General features: G+C 33.6%; 1 protein-coding gene across 1 annotated transcript in view; it reads right to left on the reverse strand.

The window, feature by feature from the left end:
* Positions 1-6,644: 6,644 nt before the first annotated feature.
* LOC115450290 (cadherin-89D) overlaps positions 6,645-20,353 on the reverse strand; it is a 56,851-nt gene continuing 43,142 nt past the window's right edge. Inside the window, 8 exon segments of the mRNA XM_037441191.1 lie at positions 6,645-7,291; positions 9,264-9,380; positions 11,784-12,095; positions 14,668-14,874; positions 15,912-15,980; positions 17,096-17,265; positions 17,610-17,819; positions 18,143-20,298. Coding sequence (XP_037297088.1) covers positions 6,793-7,291; positions 9,264-9,380; positions 11,784-12,095; positions 14,668-14,874; positions 15,912-15,980; positions 17,096-17,265; positions 17,610-17,819; positions 18,143-20,298 — 3,740 coding nt within the window. The 3' untranslated portion in view covers positions 6,645-6,792.

Here is a 20,353-nt window from a genome sequence, read left to right on the forward strand (position 1 = left end):
GGTCAAAAAACAATTTATATAGGTAATAAAGTTAATGAAAAGTATAGTAAACAAAGAAGCCAGCTCGGGCTGGCAGGAAAGAAGAAATAAAATGATGTATATATGTTATTTTAAATAAATAATAAGGGAGAAACGCGTCGTGATCCTCATCGGTGAGGACAATAAAAGCCCTAACCTAGCTAACCTACCAGCCTTTCACTAGCTACCTAAGCGATAACTACCCGAAGAAGAAAGGCAGAAAGAAACTCCGGGCTTTATTTTTTGTCATCAATTGTCCATTGAATCTTTTATAATATTATTTTTAAATATATATATTTTTTTTAATAAGTCTTTTGTATACAAAGTCTGATTAATTATATAAGCTTATATACGCTCATCACCGTAAAAGTGCGGAGAAAATCCACCTAAAAGTATTTAACAACAACTAAAAATTAACGAAAAAACAATAATACTAAAACATTTATAAAAATTATGAAACAGTGTACAGCGTGCATACGCCTACATTTACAAACATAATTTTGTTGTTTTACATTTCATATTTTGACATAGATCATACATACATACATGCATAATATATATTATAGCATCACACCTTTATCCCTTTTAAGGGATAGACAGAAGTGTAACACCACAGCGCGATAGCTGTACTGTGATCGAAATATTATCAGTTGTGTTTTTGATTTAAGTTTGCTTGAATCTACTTCTTACATACATATGTATAGCATCACACCTTTTCCCTTTTCAGGGGTAGGCAAAGGTGTAACATTTCAGCGCGATAGTCGTATTGTAAGCGAAACATAACTACGCCATCGAGACAGTATATTTTATAGTACAAGTTTTGAAGGCCGTTTATTTATTTTTATATTATTAAACTATTTTTATTTTCAAAACAGCTCGAGCAACATAATCCTTATTGTGGTAACCAATTAGCAACAAATTCCTACATTACGACTTATCAAATAAGTATAAGTTTCGTGAGTGTCCATGCTAGCTTGATATCAAGATAGCAGTGGTAGCTTGTTTTTCTAAACGGCTTGAGCAAAAAAATCGAAATAGTGGTAACTAATTAGCAACAAATTAGCAACAAATTCCTACATTGCGTCTGATCAAATAAGTATAAGTTTCGTTATGGTCCTTGCTAGCTTGATATCAAGATAGCAGTGGTAGCTTTTTTTTCTAAACGGCTTGAGCAACAAAATCGAAATAGTGGTAACTAATTAGCAACAAATTCCTACATTACGTCTGATCAAATAAGTATAAGTTTCGTTATGGTCCATGCTAGCTTGATATCAAGATAGCAGTGACCGGTTTTTTCTAAACGGCTTGAGCAACAAAATCGAAATAGTGGTAACTAATTAGCAACAAATTCCTACATTACGTCTGATCAAATAAGTATAAGTTTCGTGAGGGTCCATGCTAGCTTGATATCAAGATAGCAGTGGCAGCTTTTTTTTCTAAACGGCTTAAGCAAAAAAATCGAAATAGTGGTAACTAATTAGCAACAAATTCCTACATTACGTCTGATCAAATAAGTATAAGTTTCGTTAGGGTCCATGCTAGCTTGATATCAAGATAGCAGTGGTAGCTTTTTTTGTCTAAACGGCTGGAGCAAAAAATCGAAATAGTGGTAACTAATTAGCAACAAATTAGCAACAAATTCCTACATTACGTCTGATCATATAAGTATAAGTATCGTTATGGTCCATGCTAGCTTGATATCATGATAGCAGTGACCGGTTTTTTTTCTAAACGGCTGGAGCAACAAAATCGAAATAGTGGTAACTAATTAGCAACAAATTAGCAACAAATTCTAAAATATATTCGGTCATATACATACAAGTTTCGTTAGGGTCCATGCTAGCTTGATATCAAGATAGCAGTGGTAGCTTTTTCTAAACGGCGAGCAAAAAATCGAAATTGTGGTAACTAATTAGCAACAAATTAGCAACAAATTCCTACATTACGTCTGATCATATAAGTATAAGTTTCGTTATGGTCCATGCTAGCTTGATATCATGATAGCAGTGGTAGCTTTTTCTAAACGGCGAGCAAAAATCGAAATAGTGGTAACTAATGAGCAACAAATTCCTACATTACGTCTGATCATATAAGTATAAGTTTCATTATGGTCCATGCTAGCTTGATATCATGATAGCAGTGACCGGTTTTTCTAAACGGCGAGCAACAAAATCGAAATAGTGGTAACTAATTAGCAACAAATTAGCAACAAATTCTAAAATATATTTGGTTTAATTCTGCTAAGTTACTACTGCTACCTTGACAGAGCTCAAAGACCCTCTATCTATTTGTGGATGACAACACTGGCCCGTCGTCTGATACCAATGCCTTTGTTTACATTAACGTTCACTGTTAATTAGTGTAAATTTAGTTAATAGCTTTTCGCGGAACAGTTACTTATTGATAATTAAGTGGCCAGTGATTTACAGACCATTTATTCAATCACTTAATTTGGAATTGCTATATAAACTGACTTAGTTTTTTTTTTTTTACTTTGCGTCTGAGTCGCTTGATTATTGTAGATCTTTACTACCTAGTTGCGTTAGTTATTCGTAAACACTTAGATAATTATATAAGTATTTAACTGTATACAGGAATCCTTGCGATGTTATTTGACAATAAAGACAAATAACTTGAAAAAATCAAATATGCCAAAAGGAGTTCTAAACTCTCACCCGAGTCGTTCATTAACCGAAAAATGTAACTGTTTTAAAACATCGTCTTAAACCACAGCCAAACTGCAAGAAATCCACGCCAAGTTAAACCCCGTTCGCTTCAAGCGTCAGATTTTCCACAGTAGCAGTAAACCCAAAATCTCTCATAAATTAAAGACAGGGCGGGCGGGCTGCCCATTATATTCCCGCCCGCTCCATAAGGCCTGTTGACGTTCATAAAGTTAATGCGGTCGTGGCGAAGCCTTCTTGATATTATACCGATATAACCGGTTATTTGACGATTAACAGCTTTTGGATCTCGCGATATGTAGAGCGTTTAATTACCCGTAAAGGTAGAGCTAGTAATTTATATGTTGAAGTTCTTTCAACTTTTTTACTCGATAAAGAGTAGTCTTTAACACGAGATAATACGGTTTCCCATTATTCATTGTTAGGATCGCTTATTTTTTTTTTTATCCTCAGGGTAAAGTGCAGTTATGCACTGGTTCCTGATGGTAAGTGGACTGGGGTTTAAACTTTTTAGTAGGCTCGTTTCAATGAATATTCCCTACATTAAAACTTAGAATCCTGCGATTTTATAATATAATATTACATACATACATAACATCACGCATTTTATCCCCGAAGGTATGCAGAAACGCAACTAGGGCACCCACTTTTCATAAGTATGTTCCGTCCCATGATGTGATAGGGGCGAGCCTATCGCCATATCGGGCACAAATTCCAGACTCGGGCTGATACTGAGCAGAAAACCCAAATATCTTTGCCCGACCGGGACTCGAACCCAGGACCTCAGAGCGCTATTGTACCGGACGTGCAATACAACTACGCCACCGAGGCAGTCCTACGCCACCGAGGCAGTCTAATATAATATTAATTTGAATTTATTTATATTAATCAGATTTATTACCTATGTTTCATCAGTACATATACTTTTGGGTCCAAGTTCGATTCCCAATATATTAAACTAATTGGGCTAAGGCAATTTATTTATAGGTTTGAATTCAAAAATATGCTCGAGTTGCTTGGGATTGAAATGACATCCTATTTAAGAAATACGTACAAAAAAATAATTTCTATCTAATTTTTTTAATGTTTATTCTTAACATTGACTATTATGAAATTCAAATCAAATCATGACACTAAGTAAAATTTCTTTGGCTCTAACTCTACATTTCCTAATAACCGGAAAATTGGCAAATTTCGTATAATCTAAGATGTTAAAAGTGCGTCGACCTCTCCTGAATAAGTAGACTGACCACACGGCATCGGGACTCGTCGGATTAAACTGACAGAGATTAATTACACTCGACAATTAAACGGAGTTCCATTTAAGCTAAAATGTGAAAAGTTTACTAGATTATAGGAATTTTCGTGTACTTTCAGTTATATCAGATTTATTCTACGGGTGCATGGTACGTTTGAACCTTGTTAAAATGAGGCTGAATTTTGTTGACAATACCTCTATATGTTTATATTATGTACATTATTGTTTTGTTGGTGGTAGGATATATTTTTATATCCGCCTAGACAGCGACCACCATACGCAAGATGTTAAAACCCGCCGTAGTGGTCCACGTAATTTTAGTCGACTGTCGAGAGGTAATCATTTCCGTCAGTCGACATTCTATTGGACCGCATTTCACTTACCATCAGGTGCATTAAAGGTCATTGTTGAGCTCCTATAAAAAAAAATATGACGTAATTTGTGAAATCATTTATAGTCCATTGAAAAAGTTACATTTGGGGTTGCGTTTTTAGAGGACGCAATTTTATTTTTGAAATGTAGGGGGTCAGTCTAAGCTAAAACCAAGTTTGTGGGGTCTTACCCTTGTCCCACGGCCGCCATCTTGAAAATAGGGGTTGAAATGGTTTTACGATGTATCTCTTAAACTATTTATCTGACAAAAAAAAATGTATAAATATTTTTGTTGCAATTAATTATCTACAACTTTGGTGTAGTAACTTTTTGTCGTAAACTATAAATAAAAAAGTTATAAGCGAAAATGTTAAATTCAATGTTAAGCAATGTCCATTGCAACGTCATCCAGAACGTGTGTTTATAAGGTTCATAATACTTTTTGTACTGTCATTAATACCCAAATACCCAAAGGGACCATTAGAAACAAAGAACATCTGCCTGCTATTATTATTATATTTCTAACCTCTCTTATTGTATAATATTGTGTTGAAGTTGTCGTAAGCAAGTTTTATTAACATTTGACTTTTAAAAGTCTTTTAAAGTCAAAATGCTAATAAAAATAAGTAGTTTTCACTAAAGTTAAAATCGTGTCTAAAATCATTCGAAATCGTCTTCACAATTAAAAACAGAATAAAATACATCCGCACGTATAGAAATATGTAGCACAACTAAAAGATATAAGTTGAACGACAAATTCAACACAACATTATCAGCTATTCTTACAATAAAAGAGGTTAGAAATAATAATAATAATAGCAGGAAGATGTTCTTTTGTTCCCTGGTCCCTTGGGTATTTGGGTATTAATGAGAGTACAAAAAGTATTATGAACCTTATAAACACACGTTCTGATGACGTTGCAATGGACATAGCTTAACATTGAATTTCTTAACATTTTTGCTTATAACTTTTTTATTTATAGTTCTACGACCAAAGTTACTAGACCAAAGTTGTAGAGAATTTAATTTGCAACAAAAAATATTTATACATTTTGTGTGTCAGATAAATAGTTTAAGAAATACATCGTTAAAGCCAGTTCAACCCCTATTATCAAGATGGCGGCCGTGGGACAAGGGTGGCGACCCCACAAACTTGGTTTTAGCTTTAGACTGACCCCCTACACTTCAAAAAATAATAATTGCGTCCTCTAAAAACGCAGGTAAGGCCTAAAAAATGTAACATTTCAATGGACTATTATATTTGTTATAATATTAACATTACTCTAGACCGACTATAATATAAATTACTACATTACTACGCTGTGCATATCATAAATAAGATTATTAAACTCTCCTATAAAAGTATAGTAATTACCTTGTATATATTTTTTTAAATTAGAAATAAAAGTGCAAAAAAAACGACGACAAAAAAATCGACTATTTTATGGACATTTTCGCAAAAAAGTGTTCTCGAAGCTTCTAACATGGTTACCGTGTGAAAGATATATCCGACTTATAACAATATTTGGTAAACATTCATTGATTTCTTTTTTGTTGGCCTGAGGGCAATTTTATTTCTGTTCGTGTACACACCTCTAAAAAGACTGTTCGAGAGATCCATTTGTCCCTACATAGAGGTCTATGTAAGTTGGTAAGTTTGTCTTTATAGGTAAATATCTAAATATTATTGTGCGCACCAAATTTTTTGTTAGTACAGTCATCGTATTGTGAGACATAATATATAGCTCGATAGAGAATAGAATTGTTTATCAAGATAGAGAATTCACGTCCAAAACAAACAATTTTATCTTAGATATGTAATTTTTCATTCCAAATATACTTATTGCAATCGGTTGTGAAGGCAGGAGTACACGTATTATGTATGTATCAGGAATGATTCGACTTAATGTTTATAGCTTCCGTAAATAAAACAAAGTTATAAAAACAACTATATTTATTTCTTAACAACCTAAGGAGTATTTACAAAAATTTCAAAAGTTCGATGCATTTTTACACAAGCATAACTTTAAAGGTGGTTACATTACCATACAGCCTTCCGCTGAAGACACAACCCAAATGGCACTTAACTGAAAAATCACCCATGTCTTTGGACATTACGACCAAATAAAGCTCATTATAGGCAAGATCAATTTCAACGATATATTTACAATATACATTCTTACATAAATACATTTTTACAAAATTAAAATTACAATTAAATTTGTCATCTGGTTTTGATGTAAATCTCCAATGTAAATAAATTACGCCTTAACGTCTAACAAAACACAAAAATCTGATTTATATTCCAATAACTATCTCTCGAATTTAATTTATCGTAATTAATTTAACGAATTATTAAGACTTCTAATCCTATTTCAGAGATTTTTCTCATAAAATTCATTTCATTTTCAATATTGGCTTTAATGTTTGATCAAATCATGTCATATTATCGTACAACTACTATAAAGGTCTGGCAAACATGAGTCTTTCGCTTCCTTGCCGTCTCATCATGTCTGCTGTCGCGGGAGTAGCCACGAACACTGCAGGCTGACCTCCGAACTCCATAAACTTCCCTCTCTTGTGTTTGGCACTCGCTTTCCTATCCACTCTAGTATCAAACACATCCTCTTCTTCACTATTATCATAATCGACAACTGGCTCGTTCAAAGCCTCCTTTCTTCTTGCCTCTTTTCTCTTATTATTTAAGAAATATGATTGTGTGAGATTTGAAACGTTTGGGGTGGAGATCTGCCTGGTGATTCCGTTGGTGGATCCGACCCTCTCGAAGGGTGGGAAGTGGCGCTGCATGTTTTCTGAGAAAGACTGTCTTCGGTAGTGGAACTGTCTGTCTAATGGTTGTTGATGGGCGAAGGACGCTCGTCTGAGGAACCTAGGCTCCTCTTGGCGATAGACCTTGTGGATTTCCTGGTTGTGGTTGGATTTCAGTGAGTCTTCGTAACTGCAACTGTAAACATAGTAGTCACTGAACAAGGACAAACACCATTTCCTAAAACGTTTTTCTCCCTAACTCGATATATTCTAATGCCATGAGAAATGGGATTCCGTTTCAGTACTTTATCTTACGCTTTCAAAATAATGAAATATTTCAGTGATGTGTATGTTTGTCTTTTTCGCAAATCATATTTCAAAGGAATCCTTTGTTAGACATAAAATAATATCTGAAATACGAATATGGACTGCAATTCTTAGGCATTATGGCAAATGTTCTAAGTCATATAGTTTAAATTTAATCTTTAATTGTATTGATCGGTTGGGTATTTGTAATATCTAATTTAGTTGGCCTTTATATTGTCTTAGAATTCCTAGAATAGCCTAGCTTTTAGAAAGTGGTCTCAATATGTCGAACATAAAAAGATTATTTTGAAATTATGGTTTTAAAAGACTCCAAGAATACTCATTGACGTTTCGCTGAGAACACTGAATGGTATATTACGACTGACAAGTTAGTCTATCCTTGGAAACTCTAACTTCGTTATCTTATATTAATAATCTTAAAATCATTTTCTCTTATCAAAAACACCAAACCGCTAATGTATAAAAACGAAGCCAATTCTAACAATGACCCTGCAAAAATGTCTTTACACAAATCCTCTGGTGATTTATAGCCTCGTGACATCCCTTCACCGTAATGTGATATCTACATGAATTCATAACTACATATTCACAAAGAGCGTGCTCTTCATCTCTCGTATTATAAATTTTTTCGTCGAAGGCAGACTGCCGTATTTTATCGGATGCAAAGTCAAAAATAATAGACGTCACATTTTAATTCATGTTCCAGTCTCACAAAAATATCAGATCGACATCACGATTTGTATCTAGCGCTTGCCGAATTTGTAGAGGGAGGAACATCGGCGCTTGAAGGCAATCATATCTAAGCGACAATCAGAAATTTTTTGAGTACAGTGCTTTAAAGTTTTGATTTTAATATGAAAATTCATAACAATTCAACTTTTTATTGTATAAAGATATAGTCTAATGTTATTCAAATAGACCTACACCTACAAAACCTTTATCAAATGACACAAAAATAATGGTGATTTAAAATATTTATATTATTCATTTTCGGTATGTTTGTCGCTTAGATATGATTGCCCTTCAAGCGTCGTTTAAGAATACAAAGTCGGTGTGGCTGTAGTAGATTCTTCAATAATTTACCAGGATGAAGGATCGTCTGCGTTGGACGTTAAGCTGCTCCGCAATAAGACGGAAACAAATTTCAATACAGCATTCAAATGACTAATAACAGACTTCAAAGAGATATTGATAAAATATTCTTCGTGCCGTGATTTCTTCCAGCCTTTGACTTTGTGAAAATTGTCACAGTTTTTTATATTCGTCTTGTGAATCATAGGAATTCATTCAGCGAATTCATTATAAAGAACATGGGTACAGATTAATAGAGAACATATAGATTTTTTGTATGTGATGCTAAAGTATTAATGATTGACCATACCATTTAAAATCATAAATTTAATTGTTACTGTTACTCTTGCTCCCAAATTGTTAGACAATGAAGAAAGGGACAACACTATTATTTATTATAACGCTGCTCATAATTTAACATATTCTTCTTTGAAGAAATCCATCCTCATATCTGGATGGATAGTGAACTCAATAGCGCAATTTTCTGATAATTTTATTATCTGTTCCAGGTTATACCAAAGCGTTTTTAGATAGTTGTTAATCGAGAAGTAGTATTTACTATTATTAATATTTAAAAAAATTATGACTTTATCAGTGGCGAAGATTGCATATAACCAGATTCCTGCCACCCTTTCATAATTTATGTAAATAATTATCATTACAACAATTTCCATTTATGCAACCTATAAGTTCTGTCAGGTTGCCTTTTGGAAAACTTCTCCCTTCGCCACTGCGTTTTATATTTTTTTTCTTGAAACACTCACCCGCTACTCTCCTCCGAGGTGTGAAGGCTGGAGTGTCCACACGTGCACATCGCCTCCGCGATTCCAGAGTCCTGGCCGCTGGAATTCACTGATGTTATCGAAGTGTCCTGCCCCTTCCTATTCGGATGCGTTGTGTTAAATACATGTTGGTAACAATGTTGGTGATGTTAGTGTTACCTAGGTAATGTTAATATGTTTATAACAAGGTAATGTGAATTTTGTATTATGTAAGTAGTAAAGTTAGAATGATTAGTGATCCGATTTTGGTAATAATATTTTTGAAATAAAACTATTTTCCGGCTTTTATCGCGGTTTTTTGGTCCACCCCGTAACCAGGCTAAAAAGTAATTGAAACGTCGGGAGATAATATAAAAACCACGATGAAATCTGGAATATAGTTTTATTTCAATGTCTAATTCGTGTCAACATAAGAAATCATTAATCATATTTTTATTATATGTATTTAAGCGACCCGCCTCGGCTTCGATCCTGTAGCAGAACATAGATGCCTACATTTTTTTGTCATAGTGTTTGTCTCAGCGCGTTTCATGCTATTAAACGTTTACGAACTGAAGGTAACAGCACAAAACCGACACAAGAGCTACAGAATGTAAAAAAAGAGACTTTCCAGAGTTATAATGGTTTTGGACCGATTATTAATGGCTAGATTATGCTTTTTTTAGATGATAGTCAATTATTTGGTTGTTATTCAAGCAAAATAGCGGTTAAATGTTCTCTTAATTATAGATTTGTTTGTATTGTATATTGACTATTTAATTTATTTATTTTTACAAATTACAATATGAAACATTTCTAAATACAAAGAAAATGTAAGTAAATACTATTCTTGTGAATATTATAAAATTTTACACCACTTGATTTGTTCATTTTTATGTTTTGGAACATCCAATAACATTAAAATGGGTAAAGCTATCCTTAAAAGATAAACAATTGCCAGAGTTAAATATCAAAAGGATTAGGCAGCATTTTTAATTAAAGCTCTCAGGGCCCTTATTCTGTATGATAGTGTAAACGCGTAACGCGGCCGTGTCATGTTATCTTCGAGAAATGTGCGTGGAATGGTATTCTGTAAGTCAAATTTCTATAGTCCTAAACATGATGCGTTGTGTTATGTGCTTGTTACGCACTGTTAAAATAACGTGCGGGATAGAGAATAAGGTCCCTGTTGGTTTGATTTTTTCCGACATCTCCAAAAATAGTCGTAGAAATATTCTACCAATTCACACAAAACAATAATGAATTAAATACATAAACAATTCTTTTGAAATGCTTCACCCATTGGTGAAAACCGTATATAAATATGCTGAATATTTTTTGAGTTATCGCGTTTAGACAGAAAGACCGATGGTGGGAACTTTGTTTTATATTATTCCGTAATATTAAACATAACCGAAATGTAACGTGATATGCCTACATAAATGATAATAATTTGGAAGATGGCATTTATTAATTAGTATACATGTAATTAATTAATATAATGTCACTTCGACATAGCAATACCTATATAATTTTAGAGTCACATCATAAAACCCGCTTTATGAATGTTTACCACGTAATTCTTATTAAGATTTTACTATTATTATCAGGTGGCGATGTATTTAAGATATTAGGTCTGCCTAATGTGGTCATCAGAAGTGATATAGACATTTTTGCTCGATAGCAGCTCGTACGCTGGAATTTCAGCTCGGTATGGCGATAGGCTCGCTCGCTATCACATAATGGGACGAAACACAGAGGGTGATGAAGCCAAGACCAATACCTAGTAATATACGAGTTTAAATAATTGAACATTACATTTCTAGGCAATAGGATATTTTTTATAGATCTGTTAATAATACTTGAATTATTAAGAGAAAATTAACTCCGCAACTTAGGTAAACTGAAGCCATAAGAGTCTTTAAATTTAGATGTAAATGAATACGGCTTGGTTAAAAGGTCCTTTAACTATTTAAAAAAATATTGAACGAAACGGCCAAGTGTTAACTGTGGATAATTGTTTATTATAAGTTTGAATATTGTTTAAGTTGTTCTGTTAGTGATAATTATAGTGAAATTGTTAGTGTGTTATTTTGGGTTAATAATTTACAGGTTTACATGTACAGTATTTGTTGTGACAACTTTAGAATGCATTAAGTTAAAGTGTAGTAAACATTTGTAGAGACAGTTCTGAGTGCACGTAGAAGTAACAAGTTAGAAAAGAATTTTAGTAAACATAAATATAGAACTAAGTTATAGATAGATTGTTAGTTATGCTTGATAAATTACACAACAAGAAATATACGATAAAGATTACTTCATATTTTCATCATTAAAATTCTATATTTTCCTCGTTGATATTATAAATATCAAATGATGCTGCGTCCAAAGAAAGCCCAGATTAAGCAGAAAGATTAAGATGGCAACTTTAGTCGAAATAATTACACATCTAAATAAAGTAATTAACCAGAAACCGAGCTGAGTTATTAAGTGTAAAAGCAGAAACAGCTAACAATCCCTCACCTCTTCTGAAGAGGACGCTGATTAAACTTAATGCACATCCTTTCGTGTTTTTGAGTGAACGTGTCTGATTCTCCGAACTGGTTCTTCACACATTTCTGGTGAGCCTTCCCGAACTCCTCAACAGTGTTGCCGTGCGGGCAGACCTTCTTCGTGTTATGGCTGATCACGTCGATATAGGAATCCGCTTCGCTGTAAGACTGGTTCAGTTCTTGGCACTGGTTCCCACCAGAGGGGAAAAGGCCGCCGTATTTAGTAAGGTGCTCAGTTGAGAAAGCGTTAAGACGTTGCTGGGTGTAGGGTTTGTGTCGTTTTCTGTTAGAGAAAAGGTTGAATGTTATTTGTATGTATAAAGTTTTGAAATAGTTTGGAGAATGTACAGAGTTCTGTTTTTGGGTCTTCGCAATGCAAAGAAAGCCATCTGAAGCAACTAGTGTATACATAAATGTACGACTTGAAATCAATCAAAAGATATTAGTGGCGTAAACAATTTGCCAAATGCGGTCAAAAATTAATATTTATTTATGCGCTATTTATTGGTCCATAACTTCAGAAATGCAATTTATTTTAAATATTTTTTTTTTGCTATATTGTATTGCGTAAACCCAAAAAAGACGAATTCGATGTAAAGCTATACAATAGAACGAAATATTCTTGTAACAAATGTAACAGCAGTGTATTTGTAGAGAATAGTTATGTGTCACTTGTATGAACATCTCTTATTTCATTTATTATTTAGATAAAACTTTTATTTTTTGCACGGCAATTAAACTTCAACAATTAGGTATATTTTACCTTAACTCTAAATGGGCGTCCATATCTAAAAACTTAATTTTAACAAAAGTTAATTTTAACTTAATTATAAATTATTCTGATGCTGGGCTCGTAGAGTATAATAAAATAGCTTAATTTTCAATTCTAAAGTTATATAGAATAAGGTTTTTTCTAATAAATCGTAGAAAACTTTTTTGTATTTTGATCGGAGAAATAATTAACCCTTTTATTTTCACATTTACTTTGGTATAATAATGAGCCTAATATTTACAAGAGAAGTAAGAAAAATGGTGCTGAAGGAAGAAGCTGTGCTAAAAAGACAGTGAAGCAACTACCTAACCTATACAAATGTTTCAAAAAACAACCATAACGTCTACCAACTAAGTTTATTTTCATAAACTAAAATAAATACAAGCTTTGGGACAGGGCGTGTCGTCTTCATGTGAGATATCGCGAGACGTGCTTTCTTTGGTGATGGTGATGAGGTCTGAAAGTGAACACCAAGAAATACCAAGTTGCATTGACATGCTTGTAACAACAATAACTACGATAAACTATGAAGAGAAAACACAATATAACAAATAGTACACGTTATAAAAATGAAACAAAATAATTGCAAATTCGAAAACACTATTCTAGTACTGCAAGTTGAACTGAAATGAATCAAATATTCTATTAATATAATTCGAACAAGCCTAATAGCTTTGGAGTTGTTCTCATTATTTGACTATACACGGTTTATCCGGGATCAGATGTCCTGGAGGTGGTTGATGAAGTCGACGGTCGTAAAACAAAGTCTTATCCATTCTGCAACATGCTCGAAAACGTGTTGCGATGATTCCACATTGAAGGTCCATAGTGACGGGACGAAAATACAGTACATTGATACATGCAGCGTCCTAATCATTCAAGCATTATCTGGTAATCGGCTTCTTAAAAACATCAACAAAAAGACTTCATTTATAACGGTCGGTCATGTTTTGAAATTATTGAGTGTGTTAATATTATGCAATATGATGTTTTTGCTACAAATCATTATTGGATAAACAGCAACGTTTCTAAAACATAAAAATCTGTTCTATTTTATTAACGATTTCCGTGAATTAATTCAAATCAAATTAATTATGAGCGAACTATACATATAGGAACACAAATCAATTCAATGAAACATATTTATAATTCCACGAATTGTTTATTATTTTTTTAAATAAAGGTGACTTTCGTGCTCATCTATTAAATTAACAATAAATAGATGTTGGTATAAATATGCAGTGATATATAAATTTAATAGGTATTTCCGAATAATATTTATATTTTTGGTCTATTTTCACATCGATTAAATATTGAAAACGAATCACCACTATAATATTATTAAATCTGAATTCTTGTTTCTTCTTGCAAACCTTGTTTCCTTCCACTGTTATAACGACAAAGAAATATTAAACGTACACAACAATATAAATTGTAAAGCCAATCTTATAAAAGAACGGAAAAGCTGTCCGATATCGACTAAACTTCTAATTTTAATACTCTCACAAGGGTTTCATTAATCAAAAAAATAATTTCTTCAGTGAAAATGGATTAATCCGTTTCAACAGATTCCTTTATTCTTATCTTAACTTTTCACCAGTAAAAAGTTTTGGTTTATGACCTTTTAAATGAATTAGCATTCATTGCGATGTTTTTTTTGATGCCAGTATTATTTTTCCCCTTTAAATAATATTTATAATTAAGCCAGTTGTAACACTTCACGCTGGACGTCGATCTTCTCTAAAGGTTACGTCTATTTTTATAATACCACAAAAAATATAGTTTATTACGTAACTTCACATTGGATGTGTTGCGTAACATAGTTTTTTACTGTTAAACAATTTGGTTTTAATATATTATATTGTATTATTACCGTTATAGCAATAAAACCAATCTAAGACTATCTTGTTTCAATACTCTTACTTTAAACGATGGCTAAATCAACATCTATTTTATTTTAATTTCGTGTTACTAAATAAACTAAATCTACTTTACCAAAATCAACGCGTGATTTTCCACTATCACCCGTGCTACGATTTTAAGTACAATGACATGATTGCTCAGTAAAACATATTATACATACCTTCTACTTCTTCTGACGCAGAGAATGCAAACAGCAGTTGTGCAGGCACCGACAAACACTATACAACCGAGTGCTACCACACTTATTTCCATGGTAGTCAGCATTCTGTTTCCACTTCTGGCTTGGACCATGGTAGTGTCTCCAACTTCCAAAACTCTGAATCCGGCGAGATCGTGCCTGAGGTCTGCTTCTCGTTTCAATAACGACCTAAGGGTAAAAATTCATGAAATAGATAATTCGAACCAAATTGAATACTCTAGACATATTAACATGTATGTTGCAATTGTGTTGTGATAAAAAGTAAACGAGCAAAGGTCGTTGGGTGAGATTTCTTCGATAGACCCCATGTGGTGCAATTTGGATGTAATATTTATATGGCTATAAATTATAAAATAAGTGATTCGCTAGTTCCTAATAAAATTATGTATTTTTTGTTCATTAATAATTCCTAACTAGTTGGCACGATAACATAAGTGATGCCGTAATTGATTTCACAATATTGCATGCACGAAAAAGCATTTAAAAACATCTATTAATATAGCTGGCAAGTACTTTTAGTTACTGCCGTGCTAAGCTCAAAAGCGGTATCTCAAAAAAAAAAATCTTGATTTTTGTGTCGTTAGATAGCTTAAAGAAATACCCATCCAATGAACTTACCCAAATATCAGTATCTTGTTTAGAACTTGTTCAAAAAAACCTTAAAAGAGTTTCTTTATCTCAGTTTTACATACAAAACTTTGCTTATCTCGAAATAAGATTTCCCTGACATACTGCTTTTGCGCTTGGCACGGCAGAGTAGGTGTAAGGACGGTTCTGAGCAGCTATCTTATTGCAACAAGATACCCCGGGATCGTCCCATATGCGCCGAAGAAGGTCACCGCGAGTTTTAGTTGGTATGCCGGTGGTATACAGGGGTTAGGGACTCGGTCTAAAGCTCGCTGGGATGCTGAGGTGCTACACTTCCGAGTTTTGAAATTGGGCCCTAAGAGCGGTGAAACCAACATAAGCATTCCACTTACCCCCTAAGTGATAGTAGCGAAAACACGATTTTGCCCGCGAAAAAAAAGTACTTTTAGTAGTTGGAAGGTTTTGACTACGGAATTTAGGACCGTAGTCTGATTTGTGTTTTTCTTCTACCAGACATGGCGGTAGGTTGGGTTATGACTATCATGGGAATATTAATAAAAGTATGGGAAAAGGTTATGAACAAATTGCTTTTTTAAGTTTCATTCATAAAAACTTACCTTTGCAACTCATCCATGTCAATAATAGCGTTTGATAGAGGATCCACTGCATATATGTACATATCAGTTCTGAAACAACAAATGTGTTTTAAAACCTATTGATTGATAGCGTCCCCTGTCAATTTTTGTGATGGAATTCATTTTATTATAATTTTTACAGGAATGTATGAGTAACTACAAAAACACTATGTAATGTATTGGCTCTATGAATTATAATTATATATAAATGTTTGAATTGTATGACAATATATATCGCTTTGGGTATAATTCCTGTTAGGATAATAATGTTAATAAATTTAAATTAATTTGCAGGGCCTTGAGAAGCAAGGATAATGCGAACTTGATTTTTTTTATTTTGATTCCATATAAAGAGCAATGTGTGTATAATTAAATGGTATAAATAAAAAGGGACTGTATTAAGTCCGCTTCGTTGTATAGAAATGGTTGGAATCTATAAATTGCATTGTTTATCAAATATTACAAGAAAAGACACGAGCTTCTAACATGGTGACTAATGTATTTTATTCCATTTGATTTGATTTTATTGAACTAGTAAAATACCTAAATTCCAAACAATGTATGCGTTTACACAAATAAATAATATCCTGTTGAGAAGATCAATTAATCTATAGATCGATTCTTATTTTGGAATCATCATTGTTGCATCACATATTGTTATAATATAGGTAGAGTAAGCCAATGGTCGTGAGCATTCGTTGCCTAAATTTGCGGAGCACGAGTTATATGGGAATATGCAAAGATTAAGGAATAATTTGTTTAAAAATCATTTTTGGGTCTATTTATTATATTAGACTACCAAGATATTCCATATTACATTATAATTTATCTAATAGTATACAAGAAGATACAAGGATATAACTATTTTGGTTAAATTTCACAATGAAATGACGGAAACAATTTTCACTTGATAAAAAATTAAAACAACCAAAACAACACATTGAAGAAATATAATGTTTATTTCTTATGCAATATATCTTAAAATATGAATGGATAGTTTCTAAAAATACGGTTAACGTGCCCTTTTTGCGAAGTAGCGCCTTAACTAGGTTATTTTAGTTACTAGTCTACATACATACATGTACATAAGAGTACAGTACATTTTCATTCGAGGACCTCTCGCTCACGTTTATAATTTTTTAATTTTTTTTTGTTTAGTTACTTACGCTTGGCCATCCATGGTAGCTTTTGTATTAGCCTCTAGTCTTCTCACCCTGATGTCGAATCCAGTCATACCAGTAAGCGAGCGAGTGATGTTTTCTATTTCTCTTTCAACTTCCATTGGTTTCGCTCCCACAACTAGAACTAGTTGCTTGTTTTCGTCTAGTACATAAACCTGAGGAATTGAAAAATTAATTGCTATGACACGTCCATCTTCAAAGGTAAATTAGATACAAAAGTAACTTAATAATTCCTTTGTTCTAAATTGTCTGTTACACCGAAAACAATTGATATAATTGAAAAGTGGTTTGCTATTATAATACATAGCTTTCTGCTTCTTTGAATGGTACGCTTAATGGATTGCTATTTCGAGTAATTTAAAAATGTTTAATTTACAGGAAAAAAAGTTTGTATAATTAAATTTATGATTAAGGAACAATAAGCATAAATGATTTAGATTTTTAGTTTTCTCTGCCTACTACTACCAAATCTGCTTGATCATAGTTGAAGTATACTTACAAAAACATTCGCAATCGCTGATTTGCCGTCATCGGCGCCTTTTTTATCTGTCGCTTTAACATCAAATCCGAAAACTCTCCCAGCGTCTCTGGCTAGCGCCGACACCACTCTCACCTGGCCTGACACCGGGTCTATAGCAAAACGTGGGGCTTGCTCGTTGATGATCTGATAGCGAATGTCTGCGTTGATACCAATGTCTGCGTCTGTAGCCTGTATAATATAAAAATAGGTTTAATAGTCAACTAGGTGTTGCTCGCGGCTTCGTCTGCGTAAAGCCTTTCGCGCTACAAAAGTCCCTAAATCACTATAATGGTTCAAAGCGCCACTTTTGGAAAGTCGGAGCCGTCTGTGTAAAAAAACATTTTTTTTTTTCTATAAAAAATGTGACATAAATCAAAAAAATGGCAGAGCCTCTCTGTGTATCCATCTAAATCTGACAAACTTTCACATGTATAGTATTAGTAAAATAATATAAAATATTCCTAATTTATTACAAAACATATACATATAATTTAGTTAGATGCATAACTTACCACTAACTGCATAACTTGATACCCAAATGGCGCAGTGGTGGGTATAGCGGTCACTAACGGACGGTTGCCATTTGTGAATTTGGGCGCATTGTCATTTATATCCTTAATCCTTACAATGATCTTGACGTCATACTTCGTCATTCCTTCCAAAACATCATCAGCTACCGGATATATCATATGGGGAAGTTCGCGGCTAATCTTTTGCCGCTCAGCACGTACTACTACTTCATAGACGTCCCTCACCTCCCTATCTGGGCTTCTTACTAAATATAGCGTACCGTTTCTTGGATCTATTACAAACGTTCTTTTTATGTCAGGATCATTATCATTGAATATGTAATATTTCATTTTGAAATTCTCGTAATATTCTGTCAAATTCAATGTTACTAGTTCTACAGGTGTATTGACGTTTTCTTCAATCTCCAACTCGTAGTACCGGGATATGAATACTGGTTTGTCAGAAACTTCTTGTTCGTCTGGCACATCAGTAACTGTCAACATTAAAATAGCAGTTGAACTCAAACTTGGTGATCCTAAATCTGACGCTACTATTGTAACATTGTGTACTGTCTGAGTTTCATAATCTAAACGTCCGGTAGTAGTGATTATACCCTCCTTAGAGTCAATAGCAAAAAGATTTATTTGATTTTTCCTTTGAGGCAGACTGTATAAAATCAAGCCATTGCCATTACCAACAAAATCTGAATCATTTGCGTATACCCTAGTAACAGTCGTGCCAATTGGCGCATTTTCTTCCAAAGTTGCTTTATATACCGGTATCATCATTACTGACTCAAAGTTATGATTGGATAGCTCATCAGCTTCTGGATGTTTCCATTCAAGAATTTCATCAAAACCATAGAATTTTGGAGCATTGTCGTTTATGTCTAAGACCTGAACTTCTACGCTTACAGAAGATGACAATTTTTTCTCTTGACCATTATCTCTGGCCACGACGGTAAAAATATATTTATCCTCCTTTTCCCTATCTAATTCTCCGTTAACACTAAGGACTCCACTTAAAGGAGATATCTCGAAAGGCAAATCTTCACTAGTGGGTTGCAAAAAGTAAGTTAAATTTGCGTTTTGACCAAAATCAGCGTCAGTGGCATCGACCTTGCCTAGAACTCTTCTGGTATACTGTGCCTCCTCGACATTGAAATTATACCATGATTTTTTGAACATAGGGAAGTGATCGTTGACATCCTTTACGTAAACTCGTATCGATATGTTATCACTTAGATCTCCTCCATCTAAAACCGTTATGTTAAGCCTAAACTCGGATTCTGGAGGCAATGTTCTTGCTACAATCACATTACCGTGTCTTTCATTTATTACAAAGTATTTCTTTTCTGAAACAGCATTTGATGGCAAAGCGTTTGGTGGGGAGTAAACTTCAGATACAAAATCGTATCTTAGCTGGCCATTCACACCACTGTCTTTATCAATAGCGTTAAGTTTCAATATAGTAGATCCTATGGCAACATTTTCGGGAACCATAAATAATGGACCTAGATTTTCCACGTCTAAAGCAAACTTATTTTTGGGTGAAGCTTTAGCTTTAGCTTCACCAGATGTCTCATTCGGATTTCTCTCGTGGTATATTTTCACATAATTGTTTTCATCGGCTTCAATTAATTCTACATTTTCACCCAGAGGAATAATGATTTCATTAAATTTCGGCACGTTATCATTTTCATCGACTATAGTTATAGTAAGTTGTGCTTCAGAACTCAAACCTCCTCTATCTCTAGCTACTATTTTAAGTACGTATGTACTTTTTTCTTCTCGATCTAAATTATCGCCAACAAACGTAACAACACCAGTATTCTCATCTACTTCAAATAATTCTCGACCTTCTCCAATTATTGTATATGCAAATAAAGCGTTTTGTCCTTCATCTGCATCTTTAGCTATTATTTTATTTGTCATATCAACTTGTGTCCCTCTTTTCGAGTTTTCTTTAATAAATCCTTCATACGCAGTGGAGTCGAATACTGGCGGGTTATCATTATCATCATCAACATAAATTGTAACTTGGTAAATGCCAGCGCCGGATATGGCACCCTTGTTGAATTCCGCTATTACTGTCATTCTATATGTGTCTCTAGTTTCTCTGTCTAAAGGTTTTTGGGCATAGATCGTACCGTCTTGGCCTGAAAAAAAATATTAATGTATTTTTAAATTTACGTAATATTATAGTTCAAAAAC

Source organism: Manduca sexta, chromosome 21, assembly GCF_014839805.1.
Source record: "Manduca sexta isolate Smith_Timp_Sample1 chromosome 21, JHU_Msex_v1.0, whole genome shotgun sequence".
Classification (NCBI taxonomy): domain Eukaryota; kingdom Metazoa; phylum Arthropoda; class Insecta; order Lepidoptera; family Sphingidae; genus Manduca; species Manduca sexta.